At 39.5% G+C, this 20,931-nt stretch overlaps 1 protein-coding gene across 4 annotated transcripts; it reads left to right on the top strand.

The window, feature by feature from the left end:
* The first annotated feature begins 249 nt into the window (after positions 1-249).
* On the top strand, positions 250-20,611 carry SNX16 (sorting nexin 16). 4 transcript variants are annotated; one of them, XM_015855885.2, is made up of 9 exons: positions 259-367; positions 1,511-1,588; positions 4,750-5,215; positions 8,219-8,305; positions 11,753-11,901; positions 13,966-14,035; positions 16,261-16,397; positions 18,652-18,768; positions 19,049-19,166. In XM_015855885.2, the coding sequence occupies exons 3-9, from the start codon at positions 4,844-4,846 to the stop codon at positions 19,158-19,160; spliced, it is 1,044 nt and encodes a 347-aa protein (XP_015711371.1). In that variant the 5' UTR covers positions 259-367; positions 1,511-1,588; positions 4,750-4,843; the 3' UTR covers positions 19,161-19,166. The 4 variants fall into 4 exon arrangements, with proteins under 4 accessions (XP_015711369.1, XP_015711371.1, XP_015711370.1 ...); XM_015855883.2 differs by lacking the exon at positions 1,511-1,588 and having other exon boundaries at positions 250-367; positions 19,049-20,611; XM_015855884.2 differs by lacking the exons at positions 259-367; positions 1,511-1,588 and adding an exon at positions 568-850 and having other exon boundaries at positions 19,049-20,603.
* The last annotated feature ends 320 nt before the right edge of the window (positions 20,612-20,931 follow it).

Below are 20,931 nucleotides of genomic sequence, written 5' to 3'. Positions count from 1 at the left end.
TCTGTGGCCTCTTCTCCCACGTAACAGCAATAGGACGAGAGGGAATAGCATGAAGTTGCACAGGGGAGATTCAAGTTGGATTTTAGTTGAACTTTCTTCTCCTCAGAAGAAGCGGTGAGGGGGTGGCACAGGTTGCCCCGGGAGACGGAAGCAGCCCCGCGGTGCGTGCCGGAAGCGCAGGCCGCGCCCCGTTGCGGAGCACGCCGGTCCGTGTAGTCAGTCCCTCCCGCCGCCGAACCGCAGGTAGCGCCCCAGGCCCCGCCCCAGCCCTGGTGGCAGCGCGGAGCGGCGGGGCGGAGCGGCAGAGAGGGGAGGGGCAGCCCCAGCTGTGGGGCGGCGGAGGGAAGCGAGCGGGGCGGCGGAGCAGGTGAGCGGGGTTGGGAGCGGCCGGTAGCGGGAGTTGATGGCGGTGGTGGTGGGCAGCAGAGCCCAGCAGAGCCCGTCTGCCGTCCCGCGGAGCAGCGCCGGGCACGGCCGCCCCCGCGCACCTGAGCTGGGGCGGCTGCGCACACCCCGCCGGCTGGGGGCGCCGTGTGGGTGTAGGCGGCGGCGCTCCCGCAGCGCTCAGGGTTTGCCGGAGCGCGGCGCCGGCCGGGCCCCGCTTTCGGAAGGGTTAACGCGTGGCCTGGGGCCGCTGCCCTCCTCAGCGAGTCCTTAAGTTACGTAAAGCCGCCCGGCGGAGCTACGGGGCGGGTCGTTCGCGAGCCGCGGCCGTTGTGCCGAGCGCTGCCCTCGGCGCGGGGCGAGAGCGGAGTCACCGCGTGAGGAACGTGAGCCGAGCTGCGCTCGGACTGTGTTGTCGCTGTGTGGTGAGTGCTGCGATCCGTTCCGGATCCATCACGTTTGGAAGGTGGGCAGCGCGAACGATTCGTGTGTTGGGTGACCTCATTGCAGCCTTTCAATACCTGAAGGGAACTTACTCCCAGGAGGGGAGTAAACTCTTTGAAAGGGCTGACAATAGCAGGACACGGGGAAATGGTTTTAAGTTAAAAGAGGGAAGATTTAGGTTGGATGTTACGGGGAAGTTCTTCACTAGGAGAGTGGTTAGGCCCTGGAACAGGCTGCCCAGGGAGGTTGTGGATGCCCCGTCCTTGGAGGTGTTCAAGACCAGGTTGGACGGGGCCCTGGGCAACCTGATCTAGTAAAGGTGTATGTTTGGTGGCCCTGCCAGGCAGGGGGGTTGGAACTACATGATCCTTGAGGTCCCTTCCAACCCGGGTCATTCTGTGATTCTGTGATTGGGTTGTTGGGGGACAGGGGCTGCCTGCAGTTAGCTCTCATGTAGTGATGGGGGCTCCTCAGCTTCGGTGGGGAACTGTGGGGTTGTGATAAGCACGTGTATGTGGCAGGTGTTGTACATGGGGCTTTCAGCTTGTCAACAGGTGATATGCAGGCAGCTGAGTAAAAGTGGGCACGAAATTTCTGTCGGTGTGGAAACAATTAAGAAAACCTAAACCAGCATTGTTTCTTTAGCGTTTCCACTGGTTCTTAAGCAAGCGTTCCATTATAGTGTTTACATCTGAAGCAGCGAAGATCACGCTGACTCCATTGCCCAAGCAGAGGTGTTCTGAATGCAGCCAGCGCACAGGTAGTATTGCATAGCTGAAAGTATCCTAAATCCAATTACAAGTGTTAAATAAGGATCGTTCTGTTTATAATCTGTTATCCTTGAATCAAATGGCTTACTTGTTTCTCCCTGAGCCTAAAAACCATTAGCTTAAAAGGGTTTGGAATCGCAGTTGCTTCAAATTGGACGCAAACCCTTTTGCAGAGTGGTTCTATTACAGCCTGTTTCCTTTGCCTGCAAAAAGAGAGGTGCCTGTTGCAAATAACAGGTAAGTTGGTGTCATCCTGTATTGCAGCATGTGGCAGTGTGATTCCCAGGACTCTTGTCTTATCCTGTCTCAGGTTTAGCAATTCAGTCCAGCAGAAGTTATCTTTGTTTCCTTCTTAAACTTGCAGCTGAGAATCAAACTGTGGGAACCAAGTGTGGGTTGCAAGCAGGGAACAAATTTCTTATTCAAAAATAAAGTAAGTACTTATACAAGAAAGAATTGGTTGGTTTCAGGTGTCACCACTGATCTGGAACTTAGTGTGGTGCAATGTTCTACTGGTTTAATGCAGTGACATGAGACCAGGCCGCTGTGAAGCATGAAAGTAGCAGCCTGCATCTAAATCTTCCCTCCTTGCCTCAGCAATGTGAGGAAGGAGCTCTCTGGTTTGTGTAAAATATTTTCTGAGATTCCTTTCTGTTCCTTTTATTACGCAAAGTGATGATGAGCTTCTGGACACACAGAAAGACTGAAGGCCTAAGGTTGTGACCCTCATTTCAGGGTACTTCTTCTCTCCAAGATTTAACCTTTATGAAGAGCAAATTAATGCGATTTTAAATCCTGGTGAAGCTCATAGCAAATATTGTGTATGTCTGGAGACCAGTAACTCTGCAGTTTAAGATGAACTTACATATAACTATGTATTTATCAGTATGGTAAGTTCTGGTGTAATATCTCAGTATGTTTCTTTTCCTGTTTTCTTGACAAAATACATTGGTTTGAATGGTATAGCACGCCCTTAGCTCACTTGATGCTTCCATTGCTCGGAGAATACTGTTCTGTTACTCTTCAGAGATCAGGAATGAGTGAGACGCTGCTAGTATCACTTATTTATCTGTGGGTGTGTTTGCTGTGTTTACCGCATTAGCTTGAATGTCTTTTAGAAGCAGATACTGTGATCAACACCGTTTAATGTGCATTGACTTACAGTTTGGAAGGGCCTTTAGGTGTACATGAGAAACCTAAAACAAAAAGTGCAGCTTGGGTGCAGACTCCAGCTGATAATAAATGTTCAGTCAGTGCTACCAAATTATAGCCAGCCTGAAATAAAAGTTGCTGAACCGTATGTGGAATAGATGTTGGATTCTTTACACCAAGTGCTTTGTACTACAGCTCCATTCATGCTAAGCTTCTCAGTAACAAGTGTGCATTGAAGGGAGTTCCAAATAACAAGCTTTTGGCTGGCAGAAGGCTGTATTACTTTTGTATCATTATTTACAGATCCTTTGATTTGTTGCAAACCTTCAGCTCACCTGGGTTCTTCTGTTCATAGGGATTTAATCCCACAGATCCCAGAAACTAGGGGATGCTTTCAGTTCCTCCTGCTAGTAACATGTACTGCAGCCAGGTATTGCTTTGTTTGGTATTTTAGGCACGCTAACTCCAGAGAATATCATCTTCCTGAGAAGACTTCATGTTTTGATATTTATACAATATTTATACAATATTTATGCCTCACTTAGAAATCATTACAGAGTTACATTGAGGCAGAAGTCAGATTTGCTTACTGGGATACATGTGGGCAGAACAGATTTGTATCTTAGTTTAGCTACAGGAGAACATCTTGTCTCCAAGACAGGTGTGACTTGCTTCATCAGCTATCTGATATGAGGAGTGAAGTCACACAACGAAGCGCAAGGCTGTGCTGCAATAGAATCTGCTGGGTTGTTCAAATGAAGTTCTTGGCCAGCAAAGTAACTCGGCAGAGTTTTGTGACACTGACATTTCCTTCCATGGAAGGGCAGGGAGACTTTTGTGTGTTGATCCCAGTTTGAAACTGCTCCTTTTGGTCTTGTTTTCTCAGCTTTCAGACATACAGAGCGTGTCAACTTTTCACTGAGCATTTTTTTTTAGTCTGTCTTGTTGGTACTGATTCAGTCTGTATTCATTTATTTCTTATGTTCTCTAATATTTATGTAAAACAAGAATGAAAACGTGACATCGCTCCAGCAATTAAAAAACTCAGTTGGTTTTTGCTTCAGTAAATGACTGATTGTCTCTATGATGTGAATCAGGCTGACAGCTTCCCATTTCCCAGCAGCCTGCAGCTTTGTGATTGGTGTGTTCCTGGGCGAGATGGGTGTGACACAACTGTTAATCCCAAGAGATAGCAGCTCATTTGCATCTTGCAAGGACGCTTCTTTTGGAATGAGATTATATGCTTCTTTTGGCAGTTGGAGACTGCCAAAAACTTTATATAGAAATGTACATAAATGTACACTAAATAATTATTCTACTTTACAATGCTTTTCTCGTGGACCAACGTAAAACTTTTGATTCATTTTCTTTGCTTGAATCTGTTTCTTCTTTAGTCTCCTGAAATAGAAAACTAACATTACAACACTATTTTTGAGGTACATGCTTGTAAAACTTAACTGCTGTAATTAAGGCTACAGAAAAATGAACCTTGTTAACTGTTAAAAATGTCTGAGATTACATGCAGCAGTTGGTTTAAGAACAAACACATCATAGTCAGTGAATATACATGTGATGTGCAAATCGTTTTCTTCACTGAAGTTGTTTAGTGTGTTTCAATCTGATTCGTGTCATGAATATGATATGGATGTGTGGTTCACGGGCATCGTACAGAAACAATTCTGTTTGTACTAAAAGTCGATGGCCTTTTCAAAAAACAAAATCCCACTGACATGGTAAAGATTTCTCTTTCATAGTTGTACTTTTCACTTTCTACTATTTTATTTTAATAGCTGTGAAAGGCAGAAAACTCCTGAATATCAGTCCCTCAAACAATAGAGATGAAGCAGTATTTTATATGTGGCCAAATTCGTTGTGAAAACATTTAACCATCAGTACTGCTCCATCCCGGCACTGATACAGGTTTTTCTAAAGCAGTATCTTGCTGTTGTTTTCACTTAAAAAAATAAGCTAAAATGCTATTTTCTGTCCTTCATTACAGATACTGTTCTTGAAAAGAAGAGACATCATGGGCTGTACACTGAATGAACCTTAAACTCTTGGACTGCAAACAGGTGGTTTTTTTTCCATGAAGGATGGCAACACCATATGTTCCTGTTCCTATTCCTGTTGGAAGTTCATCATCCAGCTTTACAAACAGAAACCAAAGACGTTCTTCTTTTGGAAGCATCTCAACAAGTTCCAGTTCCTCGAAGGGACAGCCAGAGGATTCTACAGTTGGTAGCTTTAAAAAGATGAGCATGCCTGACCAGACTGGATCTACGTCATCTGCTTGTAGCAGTCCACTTGTTAGGACTAAGTTTACAGGTCTGGATACATCAATAGAGTACTGTACTCAGCCTGTAGAAGAAATAGAGCAGAATACAGATTCCAGGAGCTGGGAAGATCGGCCATCCACACCTACAATACTGGGTTATGAGGTGATGGAGGAAAGGGCGAAATTCACTGTAAGTTTTTTGGAATCATATAGTGTGTTCTGTAACGATAATATATTGACTGTAGTTTGTGTTCTCTTTCACTAGTTAATCTTGCAGGGATGTTGGAGCACTGTACCAAATACTGGTCATGCTTCAGAGCCCCTCAGCCTGACAGGAAAATGTCGCTCCCATTATACAGGTGGGAAAACTGAGAGTCAGAAACAGTTTTCAATAACCACACACATCAGTACAGGTTAGGGGCTGACCTGCTGGAGATGAGCTCTGAGGAGAAGAACTGGGGTCTCCTGGTGGGTACCATAAGCCAGCAATGTGTCCCAGTGGCCAGGAGGGCAAATGGTGTCCTGGGGTGCATTAAAAAACATCATGGGCAGCCAGTCAAGGGGGGTGATCTTCCCTGTCTGCTCTGCTCTGTGGACTACTTGTACTAGGCTCTCCAGTTCAAAAAAGATGGCCTCTAGAGGAGTCCTGCAATGGGCCACAAAGATGATTAAGGGCCTGGAGCATCTCCTCAGGAAAGGCTGAGTAACCTGGGTCTGTTCAGCCTGGGGAAAAGAAGACTGACAGAGGATCTGATAAGTGTTTATAAATATCTATAGGAAGGTGGGAAGCAAATGGGTGAGGCCCAGACTCTTCTCAGTGGTGGATAGCAATGTCCTAAAACTTGAACATAGGAAGTTCCATATGAACATGTGGAAGAACTTCTTTACAGTAAGGGTGCTAAAGCACTGGACAGGCTGCCCAAAGAGGTTGTGGAGTCTCCTTCTTTGGAAATATTCGAGACCTATGTGTGCAACCTGCTGTAAGGTACCTGCTGTAGCTTGTGGGGTGGAGTCAGTGATCTTTTGAGGTCTCTTCCAGTTCCTGTGATTATGTGATTTTCTTAGACTCTGTACATGGAGTAGAAGTGATTCATTCTACTTCAGGTACCAAGAATACCTGCTGGAGAAGTCAGAAACCCTTAGAAAGTTTTAATTTCTTGTGAAAGTTCTGAGTAGTTAAATATCTCAAAATTTAGTCTTGCATTTGTAATGAATAATTTCATTTCATGATCTTATTTGCATTGAAGCACAAATACAGTTTACAGCTTCTTGTTTTGCTAGGCTGTTAGTTTCTAATTAGTGGAAATCTCTTCTGTCCTAAAAATATCAGATCAAGATATACCATGGAATGTCTGCTGACAGAACATCAACTGATTCCTCAAGTACTAGTAAAATCATCAATTTATTTTAGCAAATATTTTAAGTAGCATGGATTTTATAATTGCTTGAGGATGATAGCTTGACTTGCCATAAGTTCAGCTTCTAACATCTACATGCGTGGTAGCATAGGAGAAGAGCCAAATGTTTGCCATATATAGATTAAAATTCCTTTTAAACAGGGCCTTCAAAACTGAAGCAGCAGGTTGTATTGTTAAACTGATTGTAAGACCTAAAAAATACGCTGAGGCAGAGTCCAGTGTTCACACAGGATCAGGTGCACTGAAATTAAGTAGTCAAAGTTGTCATTGTCTTCTTAGAATTCCTGAGCTACAGAACAAATGAAACGTTCTCTGTGGTTAAACTCCTTGAATGTGTTTTTGGCCTTCCATAGTTCTCTTGTGTTGCTGTGTTGTTATTTCTGAAAGTACGTAATTAACTTTGTTTTCGGTTGCATGTTGAAAATGAGCTTGCTATTGTGTATTAAAACCAGTCAGTAATTAGTGCTAGAAATTTTGGTTGCTTCTGTAATGCAAAAATCAATGAGATGGAAGACAGTGGAGGAAATTAAATCAAAACCACAAGTGAGAGGAGATTGCTTTGTTAAAGTTGTTTGTTGTTGTTACCGTGGCTTTTTTTTTGTTGTTGGGTTTATTATGGTTTTTATTGTTGTTTGCTGGGGGACTGAAGGACACACTGTGAGCGGTTGGTCTCGTGCTGGCATGGCAGTCCTGGGGTCTTGCTACCCTCTTCTTTTTTATCTTTAAGTCGGCTAGAAATAATTTGAGGTGCTGAATCAACTAAAGAGTTATTGCTTAAGTAATATTTTACTTTACTTTGGTAATCACAAGCTGAATTTTTATCTCAGTTGTCTGTTATTTACTTGGAAGCCACACACGTATATATGTGTGTTTGTGTTTATAAGCAATATACTTGCAGAACTTTTAGTTGAACATTCTATAAATCAGAAAAGCTGTGCAAAGCTGCTTGTTCTGGTGCTCTGCTGTGTACCAGAAGTCTTCACAATTCTATATAGCGGTTATTCTTCATCAAACTCTTACGTAATAAAAGTTTGTTTATATTCTTGCTATGAAAAGAAAGCTGAGACATTGGGGTAAGCACAGGAGAAGCAAGAAGGAATTATGTTTTAAGACTTGCTTTGCAGACATGTCTTGCAGAATGGATTTACAAGCTAACAGCACTTTGGTCATGACCAAAATACTGCTTCTACTGTAGGCAGAGCTGTCCACAGGTGCTGCCTCTTGAAAGTAGAGTTCAGTGTTTAAAAGTAGATAAGAGAAGTACTTGCTCAGAAATTGCTTTCATTTATTTTTTTTCTACTATAATTGTCTGTAGCTTGTATAACTCCATGCAGTTGAATGTAATATTTTCTTTTTTAAAAAGTGAAGTCTTTCTGCTGCACAGAAGTTGGGAGGCTTTGTGGTTATATTACGTGTTGGGACTGCAACAAGAAAAATATGTTTATAGAATGATAAAAAAGAACATTTTATGACAAGAACCTACAGAACTAGAAACAGAATTAGGTGGGTTGGAAAAGACCTTCAGGATCACTAAGTCCAACCATCAACGTGACCTACTGAGTCCATTGTTACAGACAGAAGTAGTTAAAAGTACAATTATGGAAACTTGTTCCTTAAGTTCTGAAAGTTACTTACGCTGTTTATACTGAACTCTTTTTTTTAATCCAATAGTTCTACCTTTTCCATTAAGGAATAGAGGATGATTCCAGCTACTACCAGCCAGTAAGTTGTGAAGTTCTGCATGTTCATCTAATACTCCCTATTCTTCCACCCAGGTATACAAAATATTGGTTAAAAGAAGTCCAGAGGAAAGTTGGGTGGTTTTCAGACGGTACACTGACTTTTCCAGGCTCAATGACAAGGTAAGAAGTATACAGAGGGAGATCTTAGCTAACTTGCCTCAGTCCTACTCCCCATTTCATTTTCTTTCTGTCACTTTTTTCTTTGCTGCTTCAGTGCACATAATACGTACTGTCTTAATGGAAAACAGTAGCATGCAAATATTATGCATATGAATTAACTACATCTAGTATAAAGATTTTTTTTCATCTCAGACTGTTAGAGTACATTGTGTTGTACTCCTGATCAATCTGATGAAGGAACTTAACTCAGTAGTTGTGTCCTCTGTGTGGAAATGGAACTACATGCTTAAATACCTTTGCAGGAACAGTCCAATAAATGATTTATTCTTCTTTTGTGCAACAAGTTCTATGCAGACTGATAAAACTGGAGCTTTGTAAATACTGGAAGCCTACTGTAAATACTGAGCCTAATCACCTAAGAACTTTGTTTTGAAATTCTCAATGTGGATTTGAACTCACACAGTCCAGGCTCTTGGTTTTACTTATTTGGACATCTTTCAAGCTACTTTTAGAACATGAGTGGAATCTAAAACGACCATATATTGCTGAATATAGATTAGTTCAGAGACTTCTTTTCTGAAGAAGTTTCTGTGTTTTAATTAATTCTGTGTCATAAATTAAATATTTATGCGGGAATTATTAATTATAAATTATTAATCCCCTGAGACTATATTAGAAGTATGGCGTTAAATGTCAGACGAATTGAGTAATTAGTCACTATGAATCATGGTCTGAACTATTAACTGGGGGAAATGACTATTCAAGAAGACAAGGTAAAGAGAAGAGAGCAGTTCATCTTGTATGTGTCAGTCATGTGCTTATTCACAACTCCAAACTAAACTGAGGGATGAATTTCAGCAGTGGCTAGAAATGGGGAAAAGGTAAGAATAGGGATTTATGTAGATGAAGTTGTAGACTGAATGAATGCAACTCAACTGACTGTAAGAAGCAGCTAGTGAACTTAGGCATTCTTTGCCCTGATTTCTCAGAGAAATAGGAAAGTAAAATAGTATCCTAGAAAGTGTTTTTGCCATATCTTCTGCTAGTTTCTGAAATACTTTTAGTACACAGCAGCTAATAAAATAGAGTGAAAGGTCAAAACCATTAAGTGTTGTTTTATGAATGAAACAGATAAGTTTTAAAACTGTTGAAGTGCAGGATGAGCTGTTGCAGAATCCCATGAATAAACTTCTGCAAGTCTTAGAGTCAGCTAGAAGTAAGGGAAGGAGGCAGAAGAATCCAAATCCATGACTTGAGAGTAAACTATGGAAAGCAAATAGTAAATGATGATAAGGCGAAGACAGAAATAATCTCTTGCTTTAGTCTGAAAGGTCTGGAGAGATTAGGAGCAAATAGTAACATCTGACTAGATGAGTACGTTAAGAACACCTAGTGGGTTAGAAAAGTAAGGGGAAAGTACTCTACTATGCCAGAAGTTAGTGGGGAAAAAATTACACCATTTATTACTCTGCCTGCAGAGCTGCTGAGCTAAGAATAGACCAAGTTAAGTAATTTTCCCTGAGATACTACCTCATGTGATACATGAGCTATCACATGATGATGCAGGGGAAAGACATCTAAAAAACACTGAATACAAGCAAGCAATCAGTCAGCAAAACTTGTCTGACGCATGGGTTTTCCTGGTGCATCCAAGTAGCATTCAAGAAAGAACAGGACCATGCCTTTGAAAGTTGGTCTGCTGACAGCTGCTGGCTTTCTCATACTGTATTCATTCACAGAAGGAGTAATCTGTGGATAGACGTAACTTTTTCCTTAGAAATAAATGATGTGATCTACAGATCAATGTAGATTTGTAGACAAATGAAGTCATTAAGCAGAAATCCATCAGGTTGAAAATTTTTTCCAGAAGTGAGAGTTTATCTACAACTGGGATAAGGCAGGAAGTCCTTTTGTTATTGTTTTTGAGTCGTGTTCAGTATTTTGTTAGTTAAGAGGGGTTGCAGAGCGTAAAAGATACGTGTACAGTATTAATGATAACTTGGTAAGAGATAAAGGAACTCTAGATGACCAAAGATAAAATTAAAACTATAACACCTGATAGGTGAAATTCAGTAAGCAAGGAGGAAGGCTTCAAGATTTAAATGCACAAATAAGGAGTAAGGCTTTGATAAATCATGTGATAAATAAGAAACTAGATAAAACCAGTAGTTATCATAATGCAATATTTGTGATCAAGTCAAACCGAAAACACCATTCCGGTGCTATGAAATGGTACTTAAGTGTGCAGATGTGACAAATTAATGTGATTATTCCTTTGAGCTGTAGAGAGAGGTTGAAGCTGGAATGCGGTATCTCTTTTAAAATCAGCTACCCTGGAGCTTTTTCCAAGAGTTCCTGAAAGTTAACTAAAATTATTAAACTTAATGCCAGGAAGTTCAGAGTTATTTCCATGGAGGAATCAAGAGTCTCACTGAAGATTTATCTTGCAGCTACTGAAACATGGAGTGCTAAATTGTTTTCAAGGCAGATTCTGGAATTCCTATCACTAGTACATCTGTATGAATGTATTTGTTGTATATACCTGTGTATCTCTGGTGGAGATGTGCTTGATCTTGTCTTCACAAAAAGATTAAATTTGTTCCTTCAATTGAAGGGAAGTTATTTCTGTAAAAACCTGTTTGTTTTTTTTTTCTCTTTATGATTAATCCTATTTGTGTTTTTGTGTCTCGAGCATCTCTTCTAAGAAGAGGCATCTTGAAATTGCTTTCGGTTAAAGCTTTAATGTTTCTGATCTTAATGTGTATTAGAAAATCAGATAAACCAGTGTCCTTGGGCTGGCCAATCATTATAGAATTTTCAGCATCCATTCATTTGCATGTTTCATTTTTTCAATTCATGTAAATATTCTTTGTCTTTCTGACATTGAATATATGTCATCAATATTTAAATAAGCCAAAATTTTTGCATGGCAGTAATAAGATTTGAATGGCATCCATGTATATTTAATATTTCTTATCAGGAGTATCCCATGTGTGCATCATCATTTATTCTTTTAGCCTTCAAAAAGGATGAGTTGCCGTCAAAGGTCTGTAGTGAGCTTTCTGTATTTTCTTTATGTAGTACTTGCTATCCCTGTGCGGTTTATTAGCACCACTGATACACTTACTCATCTATTACTTCTTGTACGTTCACCATTTCAAATACTTCAAATAGCAAAGCAGTGTTTTTTAATCCTACTCTTACACAGTAAATTTAAGTGGTCATTTAATTGCCAAGGGCAATGCAACATGTGGTAGAAATGTATCCTTAACTTACATTATGTATAATTTCAGTTTACTTATTGCTGTAAGATGTACCTAGTGCTTGAACTTTTCAAAAGACGGAAAGAATTGTAATTCTGAGCAAAGTCAATACCATCATCAGATTCGATATTTCTTCAAGACTTTTTTCTTGGTTTTCTTCATTTGTCTTTGTCTTCTATTTCAGCTAAAGGATATGTTTCCAGGATTTCGGTTGGCCCTTCCACCAAAGCGGTGGTTCAAGGATAACTATAATCCTGATTTCTTGGAAGACAGACAGCTGGGACTACAAGCATTCCTCCAGAACCTCGTAGCTCACAAAGATATTGCAAACTGGTATGTGATTAGAATTTGCCCCTGACTTTAGTACTTTAGAAGTACTAAAGCACTTCTGACAAAGTACAGAATTTTGTCAACATTTTATTTGTGTGTGTATTTGGTCATTATGTGAATCATTTGGTGCCCTGTTAGTCACACTTTAATCATAAGCAGAAGAAGGGAATTGCACATGATTAACTAGAAACTAGATGTAGTAATATTTAAAATTGAAGATTCAGTATAAGATCAAATTGAAATCCACCAAAAGATTTTAATGCGTCGAAGAAAATACTGTATTAACCACAGAGTGGGAGAAAGAAGCTTTAGCTGCTAAACAAAAGTATCATCAGGCTTTATAAATGATATAGCTCCTCTCTGCCTTAACCCTGTAAGGAAGCTTGAAAGTGAGGAACTCAACTGTAGAGCTCAGTCTTGTCGTGGATCTCTTGTGCAGTGCTGCCTTTCCTGTCCTTTTTTGTGCTGGTGCATTGCTGCCTCTATTGAGAAGGGCGTCAGCTGGCTAAGTGTCCTAGGAAGAAATAAATAACAACTACCTCCATTACACAGTGTAAAAGATTTCTTTGAATTGCCACTCTAAGGGCGGCATTTGTTTCTGATAAATGAAAGGAGGAAACGCATAGAGGGGAAAATGGGATCAAAACATGCTCTTGGAGTGTAGCTAAACTGTAAGAGAATATTTATTCCATCAGATTGGTATTTTATTAAAAGAAGCAAAACATTTCCAGTGATCTTAAGGTGTGTTCACCTCTGGCTTTAAGTTTCTTGACTTCCTTATATTAAATGGTGAATCTACAGCATTCCAGATGTTTTTGAAGCAATCTAAAAATATAATGTTCTGCTAGCAGCAGCAGGGAGAACAAAAAGTGGATATGGCCTTTTTCTAAGTAGGCTGTAAATCAAATGTTTTTGCAGGTTTACTCTTCTAAATACTTCCTTTCTCGTGCACAAGCATTACTGTGTGTTCTTTTGTTTTACTATTGCACTTCAAAATGAAATTGCTAGCGAAAAGCAGAAATGTTTTTAAGGGTCTGAACTGAATTATGTGATCAAGGATGAAAATACTCGAGAAATAATGAGCAGAAGTGCTTCCATATAACGAATTCCTCTGCATTAGCCATATGTGAGTCCATTCAGCACAACTTTCATCTTTATGAAAAGAATAATTCAACCATTAAGAAATGGATTTGAGCATCGTGTTTGAGAAAGAGTCACTTCAGCCGGGCAGATTAAACTATTTGGACAGAAAGAAAAAAAAGTCTCTTCCTTGTAAAAGTGCTTTACATGGCTGAATAGCTTCATTTGGTTTGCAGTTATTTTTCTAAACGTTTAACAAATTTAATGACTTGTTAGCATCTATCACTTCTTAAGCTAGTCAAAGTGATAATATTAGTTTAAGTTGTCAAATACTTGTGTTATTTATGTGGAAGAAACGGTTGTAGTAGTACAGATAGAGGCTGTACACATCATGAGTTTATATAGTACAGCAGAGAGGGCTCAAAACAGGAAAATTTTATAGCGTCTATCACAGAGATTAAGTGGAGAAAGGAATGGATCATTATCATAGCAGGAATTTTCCAGGTTGGTATAAAGGCTGATGAGGTGAAAGTGAGTGTGGAGACAGGAATTCTTAGGTGGGAGGGGAAGAGACAGGAAATTAGTTCAGATCTGATTTTACTTATGTGGGGTTTTTTTTTCCTTCATTGCAATAGGAGATTGTTTAAGGATTTGTCAGTAGTGAGTGAAGGCACAGAATTGCTAATAAATTGCTTGGTTATTAATAGGGATATAATATCATAAGGATATATTCTGAAGGTTTGAATGAAAAAAGAAGGTGTTTTAAATGGAATACTACCTTTTGTTTGAGAACTTGTGTTCTTCAGTTTTGTTTCAGATAATTTCCCTCAGTAACACATAGAGATGAGACATTCAAAGCAGTGTTAATGAACAGTTACTTGAGAGTAATGTAAGGATCTAAACATGCAACCTTGAAGAAATACTACCCTCATGTCTTGAAGTGTATTTTTGTACATTAAGTAATGCATTCTACTTTATTTGGTTAAGCATTGCAGTGAGAGAATTTCTTTGTCTGGATGACCCTCCAGGTCCTTTTGACAGTCTAGAAGAGAGCAGGGTAAGTACTATATTGTATTTTTTTAAGCAATACAGGAAGCAGTAATTCATACAATATTGGAAAGTCTGCTGGTGTGTTCCAAATGAAACATTTTCACTTCCATTCTTTCTCAATGGAAAAGCTCTGGAATCTGTTGATAATTGGTACATGCTAATAAACTTTGACGACTACACTTAATCCCTGCACATAGATACAGTCTCTTCCTTTTTGCATTTATAAGCAGCAGGTGCTTTTTTTAAAGGCCACTACTGAATGTAGTTTGTTTCTGCATACAGAGAGAGGTTTTTTGAAGGTTTGCTCTACACGTTGTCACAATGCGTACAGAATAAACTTCAAGCTTTGCTGTAAAATATTCTTACTATGAAAAGTAACAAGGAGTGTAATCAAGAATGCTAAAAGTGGTGTGCTTGCAGATAGCTGAGAGCGTCAAGTCGTTTGTTAAGATCACAGCTTTTCAATATGCTTGTGAACACAGTAGTGCTGTGAGCTGCAGTCTGTTTGGGTTCCATGTCTATTTCACTGGTATGGGTAGCTAAATCAAGTGTGTCAAGAACTTATTTTTGGTTTTCTTACTTTATAATGTAAAAATATAAAATCATAGAACCATTAAGGTTTGAAATGACCTCCTGGACACCAATCTTGTAGGGTACCTCCTGTTGCAGGGGGGTTGGACTCAGTCCCTTGAGGTCCCTTCTAAGCCCTGTGATTCTGTGATACATTGGTTAAGTGTCAGAGATATTCTTCTAGCATAGAAATTTTAGCATGCTGCTCAAATAGATGTGCTGCTGCGTTTTTGTTTCTGAAACATTTAGGTAAATTTATCAGATATATCTGTCATGAAATCCTGGCCTCTATGGGGTTGGCACATCTTATTACAGAATGGCTGGAGTTGTCTTTTGAGAGATTACAGAGAATACCCGCCTGGGTATCAAATCTGCACCAGACTCCAGGTGTCCAGCTCTTGACAGAACACGATACCTCACACAGTTCCCCAGTAGGTTTGTCTCAGTTTTAGTTCACCTTCCTGCTGTTACGGCATCCTTTGAAATATGTTGACGTTCACTTTATTCAGTTGTGAATGGTGATTTACTTCCTTCAGGGAGCTGATACATAGATTGCAGCTAGAATTGAGGTTCTAAGAGTTGAGTTTTGAGGTTCTAAGGTTGAGCTTTTTCACTCTCATGGAACAATGAAAACATTCACAAATCTGTAGGATATATTGAGTTTTTCTGTGAATAAGGAAATTTGCTGGAACATAAAGGTAGAAATAATAAAACAAAATTCTTAAGGAAATAATGGCCAGCTTTCAATTAGACTACAGCAGCCCTCAGTGCTTTTACAAAATACACTAGGATTTATCCAGTTTGGCTGATGGAACAGGAGTACTGCTCAGCTGAAATGGTTGCCACAGGGGTAAAATCCTGTATTAAGGTTGAATGGTGAGCAGTGTGTTCTCAGCTCCAGCAGGTGTGAACAGAGCTGTGACTCAGCTGATGATTGGTCTTAAACATCTGTCATCCAAGGAAATTTGTCAATAAAACAAATTAAAACTCATTGTAAAAAAAAAAAAAAATCATTAGTAATGTTAGTGTTATGGAATTGAATAACAGGGCACTTGTTTGGATTGTGTAATTATTGTGCTGTTGGATAACTAAGAAGATTCTGTTCTTCAATGTTTGTAGCCAGTTTTGAAATGTTAGCAATGCGGTGTCTTAGCAGCATTCTTAACCGAGCTCATTTAAGATGTTTATATTCAATGAATTCCAGAAATTAGTGGTTAGTTTCATATAATGTCATCCAAGATAGCCTCCTAAGTGGGTTTTCTTATTTAGCAAGAATGTGTAAATTATTAAAAGAGAACTGCACATGACTGTTGGTAGGCTTGCTTTTACCAGTAATTGGCCAGCAGGCTCAGTGCCAGCACTTGGGTTGCTTCCTGCGTTCAATGATTATTGCACTAGATGTTAGCTCTTCATGTTAAGTCTTGGGATTGCTCACTGTCACATTGGCCAGGGTGTACAGTTTGGTACAGTAAATTCATTCTTCAAAGCCAAGTGGCATGTTTAACATTAAACCCAAACCTAATTCTTTTTTATATGTAGCTCTTTATGGTAATCAATACAAAGAGAAGCAGATACAATTCTGTTACAGTTGGAGATTTCTAAAAGAAGAATCAATAAAGGCATTCCGCTAAAGTTAAATTGATGTTCTTAAATCTCTCTTAGGCTTTCTGTGAAACTCTGGAGGAAACAAATTACCGTCTCCAAAAAGAACTGCTTGAAAAACAAAGGGAGGTGGAATCACTGAAGAAATTACTAAGTGAAAAACAACTTCATATAGATGCTATCGAAAGAAGAATTAGGTATGTAGAAATTATGGTCCTGTTAGTAGTTTCCTCACATGAAAGCATTCTTATTAGGTGGTTTAGAAGAACTGGCTTTAAATGTCTTCCTGAAAACAATTTTCCCACAGCCGCACACGAGGCAGTATTTTCAGTAATCTTTCTCTGGCTAAAAGCTGTTATTTCATACCGATAAGTGAGAAAGCATTGACCCATGTTGTCCTTTTAAAGTCGCTGGGTTTATGTTCCTTAATCCTTGAAATCTTGTAAAGATAAGGTGAAGGTTCTCTTGTGCTTTTGAAATGGCAGATACGTGAAATGCCGTAGTGGAGATGAGTTGTAAAACTCCTCCTGTACTCAATAACAGAGCATCACAATCAAGCAGTGGTGTCTATAATAATTCCTAACTTTGTTCTGAGCTGCCTGGCATGTTGCTGCGTGTAGCTTTTAGATGGCACTGAAGATTGTCCCTTTAAAGAAAAAAAATATGGTTGAGTTTCACAGTAAGACTTTATGGTACTCATCCGCTATGTTTGGCAACAGGCAGAGAGGTGTTAATATTCAGCATCCTGCTAGGCTGACTGAGTCTGTCTTTGTGGAGCTTCCTTAGGAAAGGAGCACGTCCCCACAGACCCTTAGGAAGTTACATTAATCCTGCTTGCTTTGCTGATTGTAGAGTATCCAAGCTGACTAACCAACTGCATTTTGGAATATATATTTTTGTAGGCTGGATTTGGAAAACAATTTAAGTGGAATTGCTGTGGTTTGTTGAGAATTCTGACCCAAATACTACATTCAGTTTGTAATACCGTTCCTGAAGGCAATTAACTGTGTTTGAAAGATGTCTTTCCTGTTTATCAAGTAAATTATGACTTACTACTGCCATAAATGCTGAATTAACTAACAAAAATTAAATAGCTTGTATTTGGCTGAAACAGCATGGTAAGAAATTCTGTATGACTAAACGTAAAATCAGAAGGTATGAGGAACAACTCTTCAGTGCTTTCCCTAAAGATAGATATTTTTATTTCCTTTTTAACACAGATGCACCATGTCTGTGTTCAAGACGCTGTAAGGCTTTTGAAAGTCAGCCAAGTAGTAGCTGAAATCTTAATTGGAAGTAACTCCTGTGATTTTTGGTTGTGAAATTACCAAGTAATGTGGTGACTTTATCCAAGAAATACTGTTTGGCTGATGGGAATGATGTATGATGTTACTTTTGCCTTTTGAAGTGGAATTTTTATCTAGTAGACCAACGACAGTTAGACATTTTCTATCCTTACAATCTCAATGCTAAGGTGCCTAAAATGTTTGTGAAGTAGGAGGTGAGCAGCTGGATAAAATATTAGACTAGTAGACCTCTACTTACCATTCTGGATTTGGCTGCAGGTAGGCCAATAATTCAATAGATTCGATGAGTACTAATGAAGTTTAAGTACTACTTAAAACTAAGGTTAAAACTACAAAAATAATAGTAATTAAAGGAACTTTAAAACGAGATGAATACAGGAGAATTATCCTCAACCCAAAATCATTCACGAGCCTTTCTGATTCAAGTGACTGATTTCAACCCTAAATTTATATGTTTTCTGCATGCAGAAATACTTTGGAAACAAATGTAGTTTCTTTAGGTAATATCACGTGACCATCGTTTGATTTTTAGCCAGACTGATTGGACCACCATCTTGCCTTGCTGTGAGGAAAAGAAATTACTACCTGTCTCTTTAATGGAGAAGATATTGCTCAGATTATCTTGTATCTAGCAATTTAGATGTCCTTCTGCCATTGAAGCAAGTGTGTCCCGGTGGCGCAGTGGTAGAAGTGCCGCTTTGCAACACCAGAGGCCCTGGATTCGAATCTCCCCTGTGGCACAAGTGGTAGAAGTGCCGCTCTGCTACACAGAGGCTCGAATCCCAGGGATTGGATTCGATGATCTCTAAGGTCCCTTCCAGCCCACACGAGACTATGATACTATGATGTGGCCTAGATCATCTGCTTCTAATTCCATATCTGAAGTCACTGTTGCTTCTCCAGGACTTGGATTATTTTATAAAGCTACTAAATTGTGATACAAGAGGATTGAACTTAGTGTAACCTGTCTGAATAACTGTCCAGTGCAAGCCCCGCATCTTTGTAGTAATAAAAGAATATGGAGCATGTTATGAGTAAGGTTGATATGTTCCCAGGAGCCAGTAGGTTTAAAATAAAACAAACTGTCTTTCCCTGATTAATATTTATTACAAACAGGTTGATGATGCTTTGTTCTTCCTTGTAGGGATTTATCTTCAGGAAAAATGATTCGCCAGATGTCAGGAGAAGAAAGTGAGTGCAGTGGTGAGGTGGAATCTTCTGCGGTAGAAGCAGACCAGGGTACCCTGGGTGAGGACAGCTGGTAAGTACTATTACTTTACTTAAAATATATACATTTCTTGAAGCATGTTTTCAAATGGTCTCGCGTAAATTCTGCACAGCTGAGGAGTTTGGTGCTTTATTTGCACCTCTCTGTAGCTCTCCTGTGTTTCAGAAAGCCCTCAGGATAGCTCGTTTTAGATGTTGAGTAAGTGATAAGTTAGACAAGCTTTTGTAAATGTTGAGTGGTTTGTGGGCATAACGTGACTACAGAGAATCATATTAGTTTCCATGTGACAAAGCTTATTGATCTGTTGTTGCAGCTCAGATAAAGAGAACCATCACACAGCGTGCTGGAGTGGCTCTTTGCCTGAAACTTCTGTACCAGAAATTGAAGTTGCTGAAGTAGCATATACGGCTGATGAAGAGGAATAGATCAGTAGCAGCTGCTGTTATCTAGGAAAGTTTCCTGTTTGGGACGTATTCTCTGGGCAGGGGCATCCAGAAGCTGTAAGGAATTTACAGCCAAGAGCAAGAATGCACATATCGAATGTTTACATGAATCCTTATAAATCATTAACATAAGAAATATACCCAGTGCTGCTTTCATTTCAGTTTTTATTTAGCCTTTCTATATTTAATATATTTAAAGTCTCCTAAGGGCTAAGATCAGCTAAAATTTAGATAGTACACATCCACAACTTGGCTGACTTTCCTAGCAGAGTGACAACAACTTTACATCACCAAACACACAGAACTTGTTAAACGTGACACGGTTTGCTGTGTCACAGCGGTATGGTGCCACTGACGTGACGCATTTGATGTGTTCTTCAGTTTGGTATTTGTGTTTTCATGTTCTTATAGCCATAAACTGATGAACGCTGGACTTAGGATGGACTCATCTTACATTTAATAAGAGCGTAGCATATGTTGTTTTTAAAGTCTGAACTTGGAGAATATTTGTCAGGAAATTTTAATGCAATGCAATAGGAAAATGTACAGTTCCAAGAGAAAAACTAGTTATGAAACAACATTATAATGTCACATTTTTTTTATGTATGTTGAAGAAATGGTCATTTTTGCTGAAGGAACTAAGATGAGACCCCCAAAACACTGTGTATTTTCATCCCAAGATGGCATAATATAACACTTTTAGTTGGATAATGCTGCTTTTAAAACCTGGGATACCTTTGCTACGTTACCCATGTAACAGTAAAATCAGCAAGTTTGCCTTTTACTTGGAACACTACCTCTTATCACCTTGCTAATGCGTTCATGTTTGCTTAAAACTATTTCAGATTATAAGGAGATAACTGAAAGACTGTAAAGAAGCCATATTTTTTTCTGCACAATTCATGACTAGATTGAATCTAGTTGCGGTGTATTTTTGTTTCGATGTATTGTACATGTTGGAATATTGCTACGTATGTTCTATAGCCTATTTTTCAAGACGTATTGAGACAGGAGATGCACTTTATAACTAAGACTCCATTGTGCCAAGTTCCGTTGGCTAATTGGTTGAGAAAGGAGTCGCAGGGAGAGGATTATGTAGTGCCTTTTTGTATTTTACTTGTTCATTACTGCAGAGTTTTGTTACAGCGCTCTGGGTCAGCTTTGTGGAATATTTGATACAGCTTGTTTCTGTTCTTCACTTATTTACTGAAAGTGCCTTGTTTTATTCTGCTTTTCCAATAGGAAGAATGCTGTTTTGTTTTAATATATTTTTTTTCCCCCATACCACCCACGTTGTTGTTTAACGTCGTTAATATGCAGTGTCTTTGTGCTGGAGTTTTCAAAGGGAGCTTTGTACTTCAGGCTGTGCATACAATGACCTTCATGCAGAACTGTATAAACCTTCCTGGTGGAATAAAACTATGGTCAAAACACCTGTCTTTCTTCTTTTTTCCACTGTAGAAAAAGCGTTCAGTGCCTTGCCTGGCGAAAGGGTGAAAATGCTGCTAGAAAGAGATGAATGACTTCCTACAGCTTTTCAGCTTTTGGTTTGACCTCTGTTTGCATAAAGATAAATGAGAATGTTGTAACAATACACCAGAAAAATTACCGAATCATAGGATCTTAGAATCTGTAGAGTTGGAAGGGACCTCTATAGGTCATCTAGTCCAGCTCCCCTGCAGTGAACAGGGACACCCCATAGACCAAGTTGCCTGGGACCTTATCCAGCCTTGCTATAAAAGTCTCCAGGATG

The sequence above is a fragment of the Coturnix japonica genome, chromosome 2, assembly GCF_001577835.2.
Source record: "Coturnix japonica isolate 7356 chromosome 2, Coturnix japonica 2.1, whole genome shotgun sequence".
In the NCBI taxonomy this organism is placed as follows: Eukaryota; Metazoa; Chordata; class Aves; order Galliformes; family Phasianidae; genus Coturnix; species Coturnix japonica.
Note: the sequence above shows the minus strand (reverse complement) of the source record. Positions and strands in the feature narration are given on the sequence as shown.